Source organism: Humulus lupulus, chromosome 6 (assembly GCF_963169125.1).
Source record: "Humulus lupulus chromosome 6, drHumLupu1.1, whole genome shotgun sequence".
NCBI classification, from domain to species: Eukaryota; Viridiplantae; Streptophyta; class Magnoliopsida; order Rosales; family Cannabaceae; genus Humulus; species Humulus lupulus.
This window is the reverse complement of record NC_084798.1, coordinates 64364895-64377285: the sequence shown is the minus strand read 5'-3', so window position 1 is coordinate 64377285 and position 12391 is coordinate 64364895. Positions and strand designations below refer to the sequence as shown.

The following is a 12391-nucleotide window of genomic DNA, read 5'->3' as shown; positions in this document are numbered from 1 at the left end:
AGCAGGCCAAGCATATCAAATAGTCAATTCCATAGTCTTAATGCAAGTTCCATGCTCAAAAGCATATGAGAAAGGGTGACAGATAATTCACCATGGTCTTTAAGATGCTGAGTTGTATAAAACAAGAATAAAAATGACTACTGCAATGAAAAAAAATCGGTCAGTGGAGTGGAAGCATTAATGCAATGACTACTGAGCAAACTGATAGGCCACCTAGTATTGTTTGGTATTTTCTGTTCTGGTCCGGTAAGGTTGTTAGGAGTTAGTGATATGTAGCTGAGGTTTACAAACAGGAGTCAGTAAAGAGAGTTAAAGCGAAAAACAATTTGGCTTGTTAGGGGAGAAGGGTGGCCTCTTGAATCAACACACTGTACTTTCAAGGTTGAGTTTAAGACCAGTACTTTTTTTTTCTTTTGAGAAGTTAAGACCAGTGCGCTTCGTTACTACAATAAATAGGAACTTCATTCATCTTTCTGTGCATTTCGGTGGTCGGAATCTGGATACTTGGTAGTTGGCAGTTGGTATCCTATCAACTGCTTTCAGAGCCACTTTTCTGGGCAAAAGGAGAAGAAAGAAAATGGAGAGAAGAATGGACAAATGTAGAAGAAACTAGAGGCAGTTTGCGTGAATTTACAGAGGTTGCAGACAACAGAAAAAGCATCAGGAAACTATAGCAGAGAATTTGGTAAATACTTAATGTCATATCACAAACCTGGGCTTTCTTTCTTCCATCTAATTGAAATATAAAAAGATAAACGCATGGATGCAATTTTGTGAAACAAGAACGACCATAACAAGATTAAGTTGGGAATCACAACAACATGATGAACAAACTTCAAACTTGTAGAATCAAATAGTATTTTTCCCCCTTACCGAAATTATAGAATTAAAAAAAGCAAAAATTCATTAGAAATTAGAGACATTATATTTTAAATCAGTGGAAAACCCCTTCAATATGAAGATTCACAAACCAAATAAAAGTAACCCGATGATCTTCCACTAGTATAAATAATTAATGGATAAAAAAATGAGTCACTTTCTATTCAAATGTGAAGGCAAAAAAATCATCAAAATCACCCAAAAGATAGTTCAAACAGAAAATATTAGAAATTTGGTTCTCTCATTTATGCCTTTAGATTTTAAATTCAGAAATTAATTTTCATTTAATTTTTCTATTGGAAGGACCAAAAAAACTTTAGCGCTTTCTTTTTTAGTTCGCTCTTTCCCTCTATTTGAGTTGTAACTATTAACTGTTATGTCAGTGCCTATGCACTCACTAGAGAATTTTGTTTCCTATCATTGCTTTCTATCTAAACTTAAAACTACATAAATACACCGAAGTAAAGTTTCACAAATAATAAATATATATCATTGCATCAGTGTCCTATAAAGAGAGATGCATAAAACTTTCACACAAAACCCAGAAGGAATCTATGTTCAATGACAATCTATTCAGTAAGAAAACCCCAGCACTGAAATAGGCAGCAGCATTATCAGAAATTCAATTCAAAAATCCAATTTAGCTTAGAAACACCCATGAGCTACGTAGAAATTTAAGCATCATACAAAAATCTCATCATATATTTTTAAGTCCTAAAAGTACTTAGAGCAGCTGTAAGATATTAAGGTCATATAACCTTCAAAATAAGAACTCTATACTAGCAATTCGAATCACAGTTTCATAATTCGCAAAACATTAAAAACAAAAACTATAGCAGAGCATAGAAAATCTTAACTAAGATAAGCCGGAATCTTGATCCGAATGAAGAGCATACTCATAATATAAGCAATGACGACGGAGGAAATTCCGGCGGAGGCGTACGAGACCTTCACGCTCTTCGCTCGATTGCGATCGAGGGCGAGATCCATGAGCACGATCCCCACTCCACCGAGCACGAACATGAAACCCGAAGACAATCCCTCGATGATGTACTGGCCGTTGACCCGCCCAGGGAGGAAGACCACGGGTCGGACCGCCCCTGTTGCCCTGTCCTGGGTGGAGCCGATCCCAGGGGGCTCGACAATGACGTCGTAGACGATGCCCGAGACCACCATAAAGTAAGTCAGAAGGACTAGGGCGTACACGGTCATGGGGGAAGGTAAGGTGAAGGTGGGGAGCTTGAGGCGGAGACGCGGCGTCCGGAGAAAACTGTAGGGGATCACGCGGAGAGTGTGGAAAAGGGGATCGATGGAGGAGGAAGATGAGTCCCCGGCGACGGTGGAAGAGGAATGGGTATCGGATTTCGGAGCCATTTTTGTTGGTACGATTCTTCAGGTTTGGGGCAAATGGGATTTGGATCTGAGGACTCTGCCACACACTAATCTCTAACTCAAACTTTACTCAAGAATGGCAAATTCGTATTTAGGAATTTACTGGGAAAATTTTCTAAAACTTTCGTAAATATGGCTTTTCTTTTGTGTGCATTTTATGTTGTGATTTGTTTCATATTTGTGTAATAATTTATAAGTTTTATTATATAAAATTATTTTGACTAATTTTGAATTTGTGTGAGAATATTTTAGTAATTGTAGGTATTATTTTTAATTTTTTTTAAGCCATTGAAAAATATATATTTTTTTTCAATCAACATTTTTTCTATTGTAATCGATTAGCACTGTAGAACAATTTTGATTTTTTTTTTGTGGTAGTAATCATTTCCCACTCTCAATTATTTTTTAGTGATGTGTGATAACTAGTTATATCTATAAAAATGTTGTAGTAACAAGTTACAACTATAAAAATAATTTTGATTTTTTAGTAATGTACTATTATCAAAGTATCAATTGAATCGTAATTGGTTACTTAGTGAGATTTGGAGAAAAAAAACTTATATGAAAAAAATAAATCAAATTGATTGTAAAGGTAATTTGTTACAATTAGGTTTAAAAAAATATATATATGAAAAAAAAACTAGTTGCGATGGTAACCGGTTACCTAGCAAAACCTGAAAACAAATAGGATCCAAACAAAAATCTAAAATGATCATAATTATAATTGGTTACAGTTAAATTTAAAGAAAAAAAATTATATCTGAAAAAAAAAATTACGATGGTAATTAGTTACTTATCTAGACATGGAAAGAAAATTAGATCTAAACAAAACAAAAAAACCTAAATTGATTGTTATTATAACTAGTTACAACTAGATCTAAAAAATATCAGTTATGAATAAAAAGAATCAGACGACATCGTACCCGATTACTTAAAAAGATTTGGAAAAAAAATTCAAAAATCATCACAGATCGTGACTATAACTATAACACTCTGGTTACCCCAGAACAGTTATGGTGAACTGGAAATTTGACCCGCTACCCGAGTCCTTTGGTTAAAAATGTGCTCTAAGTGTTATTAACAGGCTAAAGTGGAAAACCAACAAAAAGGAAATGATATATTTTATTTAATACATAAAATTGTTCATGGGCCCATAAAATCATTTACAAGTTATTTACAACTCAAAATGGTCATCACTATTTCAAATTTACAAACCCGCTGACCTAAGCGACAAAAATAGGGTAAACCCCCTAGTTCCTCTGAGAACTCCTTGGTCGTGGTGCTCAAGCGGCCGCATATGTACACATCACCACCTAAGCTCTCCACTCAAGGCTAGGTGAGCTTTTCTTTCCCTTTGCCTGCACCACACAGCACCCATGAGCCAAGGCCCAACAAGAAAACACAATATAGCATGATATAATATCAACAATGATCATAATAATCATTCAGGACTTTCAGTCCAAAACAAATAAGTGACAGTCGCAATAGTCACCAAGATGGGAACAACTCCCTCAGTCATGTGACGATAGGGTCACCGAGGCTTAACAGATAAGTGAACCTTTCACTAGCTTAAGCAGGATAGGTGCATGGTGACTAGTCACCAACATAACCTTCCTCATGACCATAGAGTCATAACCCTAGAACATCGTTCCCTAGCCATGTGACAAACGGTCACCTGGGCCTTAGGCCATGGCTCTAAGTAACTAGTTTAGACTAGTCAAGCGCTTATAAGTTTCATCTACCTTAGGGTCGGTCCAGCATTAATGCCTTAGAGTCATTCAATGCTGATATCGATTAGATTTAATCTTCATTCGGCCCTGCGTTCAGGACGCTTATGTCATTTCTGACTCTTAGGTCAGTAATAAGCGACCAGTGCCGTCCCTGACTAATCAGTGCCATACATAAGTAAACAACATCCGCTAGCATTTAATATGCAATCCATGTCCACATTTATCAACCAACATGCCTTAGCAACAATCATGCATGTCATATACACAGGGTGCAGTTTTCTTACCTCAAGTTCGAGCGAGAAGTATAATAAGAACGACTCCTGAGAACGATCGACATTTTGGTTCCTTAGCGGTTACCTAATCACAACCAATTATAACCTGCATTAATGAAAATCAAAATTGAAAGGTTCTTAACCTAAACCCCACGCTCGGGACCTCGAAACATGCCCGCACGGTGAGTAGATTCGATCCCGGGCCTTAAGGATTGAAACCCCGAGCCAAAAACACTTAAAAACACTCAAAACGGGACTTTGGAGGAACAGAGTGGCGCTACAGCGCTGCTCCCTAGTGCCCCAGTGCTATTCTCAGAACCCCCAAAATTCTCAAAAGAATCTTGTGTAGCGCTATAGTGCCCTAGGGTGGGCGTTGTAGCGCTACCCCCAGATCAGCACTCCCCTGAAACCTTCTTCTTCGACTACTTCGATTCCAACCTGTTTCCAATGCTTCCAAATCCCATTTTTGGTGCCAAATGAACCCAAAAACCATCCTAACATACCCCAAACATCACAACCATAAGAACCCTAGCCAAATATCCCAACAAAACCAAGTATTCAACCTAGAAATCACAACAGAAAACTAGAACCAAAACAGGGCAAACCAGAGAATTCAATGGCTAGAAATTTACCCAAAGCTCAGCTTATGATGCTCTTCAATGGAGGAACACTCTCCCAAACTCCCAAGGCTTACCTCCTAAGCTTGAATCCTCAAGAATGTCTCAAAAATTTCAAAGGAAACTGAAGGAGAAAAGATACGGGAAGGCTCTTGTAACGACCCAAATTTGCTAATAAGGCTTATGGGCCTTGATTAGCATGCCGGGAGGGCATAAATGGGATTAGAGTGGATATTGTTGATTTAAATGTGTGAATATGTGATTAATGTTGATTATATGATAGTTGATGATATTATGTGATAATATGAAATAAATATGTGATATATGTGAGAACCACATTATTATGTGGGCAGGTTCGCAGAGCACGACTTGAGACGATCCTAGGGTCAGATAGCGGGAAAAGTCACAACGGGACTTAAGATATGACTTTGGGCAAGTCAGGGGTATTTTAGGTATCGGGTAATGGTTTGGACTATCGGGTTATGAAAATAAATATATGGAGATATATTTGAGGTTAGGATGTCTAGGCGGGAATATTGGGGGATTTTACCGTTTTGGCCTCCGGGACGGTTCCGGCACCCCGAGCCGTGGGATTGACTTAGCAATAAGATAGACTTAAGGAAACTTTTGGAAGGAAGATAAACCGACTAAAACTCTTTACCTCAGTTCTCTCTCACTTTCAAGGAAAACAAAGGGAAGGAAAACACTGAAATTTTAAGGGAAAATCAGCTGAAGCTTGGAGGATTGAGGGATTAATCTAGAGGCTTAGCTCAGGAACTAATCAAGACTAAGGTAAGGGTTAATCTATGTGTTTTCCAGAAGTTTAATCTTGTGTACCAACTGGTTATTAGGGTGGAAATTGACTGGTAAAAAAATTGGGAATTAGCTGGAATTTGGCTAGAGGAAAGGTTCTGTTGACAAGGTAAGCTCTTCTCCATGAATTAGAGGTTTGAGTTTGGGTTCTTGACTTGTTTGTTTTGGGTGTTTAAGTTCTTGGGTTTCAGAAATTAAAAAGAGAATTCTAGTGTGAGTTGGGCTGGGTTTTCTGTGGAATTGTGTTGTTTTAATCATGTTAAAAGTGTTGGGATTGTTGAGTGTTGAAGTAGGGAGTTTAAAAGTGGTTTTGGCTGAGGATTTGAGCCTTGAAATGGTGGTTTTTCTAGGTTCGAAGGGAAGGGCCACGACTCTGTTCTAGAGCGCTGCGGCCCTAGGATGAAAAAGGGCCAAGGAGGCTCGGCCATGGGAGGGCGCTGCGGCGCCCAAAGCAAGGGTCGCGGCGCGTGTTATGTTTGGGAAGGCATGGGTTCTATTTTGAGGCTAGGGCTGCGGCTAAGCTTCAAGGGCCGCAACCCTTGGTTGCACACATGAGTTTTTGAGGGTTTTAGGCACGGGAAAGTGGTCTAGTATGCTCGGGATTGATCTCACCACCGTGCTTGGTGGAATTCGGATTCCCGGGAGTTAGTTTTATAACCAGAAACCTATATTCGAGTATTAGTGGAACCCTATACTTTGGTTGTGACTAGGTGATAAAGGCTTAGGCTCGGGAACGGATCGTGCTTGAGGGGCGTTGCTCGTAATTCAATAACTGTACAGACTAAAGGTAAGAAAATTGCACCTGGTTGAGTATATGTGACGGGACTAAGGGCTCCCTATTGTAAACGCTTGAAAAGATGGTATTATGCCATGCAAGCCATTTAGTGAACCAACAGCCTAAGGGTGCCAAGGGTTTCACTAGCGCACAGGGCGCGGCTCGACCACTGATAGTCGAGGACAACTTATTATGCACTGAGATCGGTTTAAGCGGGCTGGAGTCAGTGGGTTAAACAGAGGGTGCGGCCTAAGTCGTCGGCCCTGAATATTGTGTGATATGAGTGTAACATGTGATTGATTGTATCTTGAATCTGAATGTACGTACTGAATATCTGTTGTGGATAATCTGATGGGAATACATGCATAATGAATTAACTGTCTGTTATCATTGATTGAATTGTATAAAATGTTTTCTTGCTGGGCCTTGGCTCACGGGTGCTACGTTGTAACGACCCAAATTCGCTATTAAGGCTTAAGGGCCTTGATTAGTGTGCCAGGAGGGCATGTTGGGATTTATGTGTGATTTTATGAATTAAATGCATGATGATGATTTAAAGCATGGTATTTGGCTATTTGTTTAACTGAGATGCATGGCTATGTTTACTAGTATGCATGTAGGCCCAGATCGTGTTAGAAGGGCATAATTGTAATTTTGGCCATGTTGGGCATAACTGTATTGATATGTGATAATTGTATTCTGCGAATTGTACCACGTGGGTGTGGTTGTATTATTGTGATGCACGTGCCGAGACGGTCCTTGAGAGCTAGTTAACTTAAGAGTCACAACGGGATTGCTATACCCGGCTCGGGAGGAGCCTAGGGGTACCTCGGGAATTTTATGGTTAAGTTGAGATTTAGCGGGTAATGGTTATTGGAGATTTAGTAACCTGGGTAACCATTAGTTACTGCTGAGAGTAACAAGTTTTAGAAAGAAAATGGTAGAAATGAAAGGACTTAAGTGCCCTTGAGGTTTAAGTAGGGAAGGATAGGCAAGGAGGGGCAAATTGGTAATTTGGTTGGGAAATGGATAAATGGCAGCTAGGATTTGGGGGTATACGGTTTGGGGCATTTATGCCACTTGAGGCTTGATAGAAATTGAAGAGAAGAAAGAGAAGGAGAAAGAAGGTTAGGGCAAGAAGAAGAAGAGAAGGAGAAGTGGGAGTCTAGGAGGAGATCTAGGACTTTGTGTGGGTTCTCTATTTGAGGTAAGGTTTTTAGACACATCTAAGTTTTGATTTCTGTTTTGATTGGTAAAATCTAGAGCTTGAGTTGTTTTTGTTGAAGTTTTGGGTTAGTTGTTTGAGTTTTGGTTTGGGTGGCTGAAAATAGGAATCAAGGGGTGGATTCTTGGGTGTGTTGATGTTTTGATCTTGTATATAGTGCCTATAGGTTGTTAAGTTGTTCATATGAGGTTTGGAATTGAGTTTTTGGGTTGAGATATGTGTTTGGGTTGGTTTGGAGGTATTTTGGATGAAGGAATTGAAGGTGAAAAACCCAGAAATTCTGGGTTCGCGATGGGGCGCCGCGGCCCTGTTCTTGGGCGCCGCGGCGCGAGGCTGTGTCCAGGCGAGGTGGTTCTCTGACTCGCTGGGCGCCGCGGCGCTATAGGGCAGCGCCGCGGCGCTAGGCCATTTTCAGGACACCAAAATTTGCATTTTTCAGCTTTTGCTCCGGGGGTTCGGGGGATGTTTCCGATGAATTGTTTTAGGAATTTGGGAGTCCCGAGAGTGTGGGATTGGTCCCGGGAGGCGGTTTTATGATTTGATTAGTCTTGAGGGATGTTTCTTGTGTGTTGTGACTAGGTTATTGGGGAGGCTCGTGCTTGAGGACCGTGCTCGCGGCTTTAGTGCATCAGGAGGCTCGGAATACAGGTAAGAAAACCGTAACACCCGAGAATAGGGCATGGCCCCACTGTGTGATTGTAGGGCATGGCCCCAGATTGTATTATGTGCAAATGTTTAACCTTAAATGAATCATGATGTGTGTGAATGATTATTTCAAATGTACTATATGTGTGATTATGATGAAATGAACGGCAAGGGCCGAGTACGGCGTAGGCCGGGGCGGCCGTGGGCCAAAAGTAACACCTAGCACATGGGATGCTATAATCAGGGCGGGGCCCGGTGGATTCATGTGTTATGCTATAATCAGGGCGGGGCCCGGTGGATACATGTGTTTGCTTAGTCTAATGGTTGACTTGTTTATCTGTGGATTATCTGTTATGATAAAACTGTATACATTGCATATGTTATGTTCTGCATGGGTTTTCTTGCTGGGCTTCGGCTCACGGGTGCTCCGTGTTGCAGGTAGGGCAAAGACTGAGTCAACCAACCATGAGTACGGAGAGCGTGAAGCGACGCGTACATGTTTGGCCTGCCCGACTGCTTTGGTTGGGGGTTTATTCGAAAATGGCTGTAATAGTCTATGATTTTATGATTTCCCAACTGTAACCTTATTTCAAGATGTAATTAGTTTTCAACCCTTATTTTGGGATCCCAAATGTTTAATAATAGAAGTTTTAATGAAACGACGCATTTTCAAAGATTACAGCCTTAACTTTTAATTAGTCACACTTTTGTTTCAAAACCTCGGTTAGCGAGTTCATTGCACACTGTTTTGTCTTAAAAACTCACCTTGTAACGGCTCTAAGGAAGTAGGGCGTTACAACTTGGTATCAGAGCGAGCCAAGGTTTATTGGTTCTGGAGTTCGACCGAACATGTACGCTCGCTGTCAGTGACAAGCTCGACTCAGGGTTGGTTGGTATGAATGATTGACATGTTTGAATATATGTTTGAATGCCCTGTTTGCCTGCTTATTTATATGGAGCATGAGGAATGAGATGACATATGCATGAGATACTGATAGGGCCTGGCCCTTGATTATTGCATGTTGAGATTGATGCATGCTGAATAACATTATTATGTATGTGGATGAATATTGGCATAATGGTTTATATATTGAGCTATGTGGTCGATTGTTTAAGTTGAATCTGTATGTTATATCCGTTTATTTGCTTGTGTGAAGCATGTTGAGTGTGGATATACTTAGGGATGTTAAATCTGGTAGCTAAATATATGACATTGTGGATTTGACCTAGTATATGCTTGTGTGTGCATTATACCTGTGGATATTTGGACCTAGTGATGGTTTGGTTCAGAGTAGGAACCACAGAGTTCAGGAGTTGGTCAGTTTTGACAGATGAACTCGAGTTGTTTGTTCCTAGAAGGGTTGGGGACCCGATATTGTGTTGAAAAGAGGGATTCTAGATATAAGTTGGAGTTGAGATCTCTAGTTATCCCTGAGAGCAGCAGCAAAGGGGTCACTAGTGTGTGAGTAGGCTGTGGAGTTTGTTAGTTGAGATGGGATAGAAGAACAGCGGATTCTCTGGGGAGATGGCTGATTTAGATGTATTAACAGTAAGGTTACCGGTGATGGTTTACTGTGAGGTATGGACAAAAAAGGGTATTAAATGAAAGGCTTAAAGGGTGTTAACCTCGGGTTTTGAGGAGAGTTGAGTTGACAAGGAATTTATCAATAGATGAGCAGAGTTAATTCCACCCTGGTTAAGAGGATGAGAGATCCTGATTAGAGGGTTGTGTTAAATGTTGAGGCAGGGAGATGCCTGGAAAGGGTACTCGGGCTGAGGTACTGGCTTAATGGGTTGGGAAGAACCTAGATGATGAATTGTTAGAGGTTATAAAGACGTGATTTGAACTGTGGAGACTGGTGGACTTATAAGTTTGGTTTGGACTGATAGAGTAACAACAGTGTAGAAAAATGGGTTTGGTGAGTTGGATAATTCATTTTGGGAATTTATACTGACGGATGTATCTGGAAATGGTGGCGACCCATTTAAGGATGGAACTCGGGGATAGTCCAGGGCATTTGGGCCGCTCTGATGTAAGGACTTATCGTCTGCATGTGGATGGCGGAGAGGGCCATATTGTTCGAGGAACTGATGGTTGATGTATAGAGCATGAGTGCTAGAGCCGCAAGGGCAGTGCTTCCTTGACGGAGTTAGTAAAGAGAGAATTGTGATAGTCAAGTTGATAGAACCCCGGATAGTTATGTGGCTTCTGGTTTTGCCAGAAAAGGGAAAAGGTCTGGCCGATTAGATGGTACTTGTGTTGATAGAACGCAGCGAGGACGGATTCTCAATTTTGAGGTAGAAGGACCCCAGACAGTGCTTGGGCACTTGATTTGAGATTGGAAAGAAGCCTGATGGAAGAGGTAGTTATCAAGTTGGTGACAGGATCTAGGGAGGTTATTGTGTATGCATAAGGGAAAGGATGCCACCTGGGAGGAGGTCAGGTGGGGGCGTGACTTCTGCGTAGAATGACTCGAGATGTTAGGATGGATTTCCCATGGTGCGGGAAACGGAGAACTGGAATGCATCGATACATTCGAGGTTCGAGGCTGAGTCCTCAAGGATGAGTATTTAACTGGCGAGCTTATGCTTTGGGCATGTAACGAACTGGAAGGGCTCGGTGTTGAGAATGTTCCGAGAGGGAGATGGACATAGAGAGGTTGCCTCAAAAGTGCTATTCGGGAGGCTGAGGGCAGTAATGCTTACTGAGAAGGAGTTAGAAACTCTGGTAGATGGATTGTTGAGGATATCATCTAGAGTATGAAAGTGAGACTGAGTGGAGACAGAGCTGACCAGTGGGAAAATTATGTGGGTATAAAAAGGAAGACTCAGGAGTATTTCAAGGTTAGACTACAGATAGGATTGGTATAACGAATGTTGTAAAAGGTGGTTTTGGCTGACAGAAAGTCTGTTGAAGCAATCGAAGGAATTTGACCCTGGAATAGCCAGAGTGTTATACTGCGGGGATTGTTAGCATCGTGGAGTTAGACCGAAAAGTACAATGTTGGATACAAGAAAGGACGATGTCTCCAAGAGTTGATCTATGACCTGGTGATTACCAGTTGGAAACCAAGGATAGAGACATTTCGTGGATTGTCTAGTTTGCACCGGGTAGGGTGTGAGGAGTTGGTAACAAAGATTCTGGAATGGTTCAGGCTACAGCAGCACAGGTAAGTTCTTTAGGCAGAGAATGCGTGAACGGTGTGGGCAAGTCCCCTTCAAGCTCACGAGCAGTACATGTGGATTACTCCCAGACGGAAATGGTGAGCAACGATTATGCGAAAGGCGTTGGTACCCAGAAGGCAGAATCTCAGGTAAGGTTCTACGGAGTGTTAGTTGGATGTTGTCAGGAGTTCTCAGATTGCAGCTGCAAGAAGAAAGGACAGGTAAGAGAAGAATTGATCTGAAGCCGCAAAGAAGCTAATGAAGAGCGTCTGAAGAATTGAAAGCATAACAAGACTGGTAAGCGCGTCATCTATTGCACAAGCACCTCCGGAGGCGACTACATCAGAGATGAGAAGAACAGTCAAACTTGAGGTTAGACGGATTGAGTGGTGTCAAATCAGAAAGAAATTCAGAAGACAAGGTAAGATTTGATTAGTTACGGACGATGATGGAATTTGTGTGTGTTATGATTAAGTAAAGAGTGATGGCATAAAGGACTTGATCTATGATGAGGACATGGATTTGTGGGGGTGCATCACGGATTATGCACACCCAGGCGCATCTGGCGCGAGGTTGGATCGAACCTTGCGGGAGACGAAAGTATGAACCTAGTTGATACACTTAGAACGTTAAGTTGACAGTTATGCATATCATAAGGTGCTTGAGTATTGGGTAATTAGTAAGAAAGATAGAGTTGAGACACAGAGGTGGTGAAAAGTAACGGACAGATGATCAGTGTTTGAAATCCTCGATTGAGCGAGGGGAGTTATAATTGGAGACGGAACTCCTAGCTGTGAGGCATGTGTCAGTCAGGGGATAGCGCCATAGACTGTAATAGAGTGGACAAGGCGACGACTGAGGTTGGCGTAATGCTAGTA

At 41.3% G+C, this 12391-nt stretch overlaps 1 protein-coding gene across 1 annotated transcript; it reads right to left on the bottom strand.

Moving 5' to 3' along the window:
- Positions 1–1432: 1432 nt before the first annotated feature.
- Positions 1433–2428, bottom strand: LOC133782227 (uncharacterized). Its single transcript, XM_062221464.1, has one exon. The coding sequence runs from the start codon at positions 2251–2253 to the stop codon at positions 1732–1734; it is 522 nt and encodes a 173-aa protein (XP_062077448.1). The 5' UTR covers positions 2254–2428; the 3' UTR covers positions 1433–1731.
- Between the last annotated feature and the right edge of the window lie 9963 nt (positions 2429–12391).

What these genes read in the sequence shown, in the direction of transcription:
- LOC133782227 (XM_062221464.1), bottom strand. Translation starts at nt 2,253, where the DNA reads ATGGCTCCGAAATCCGATACCCATTCCTCTTCCACCGTCGCCGGGGAC.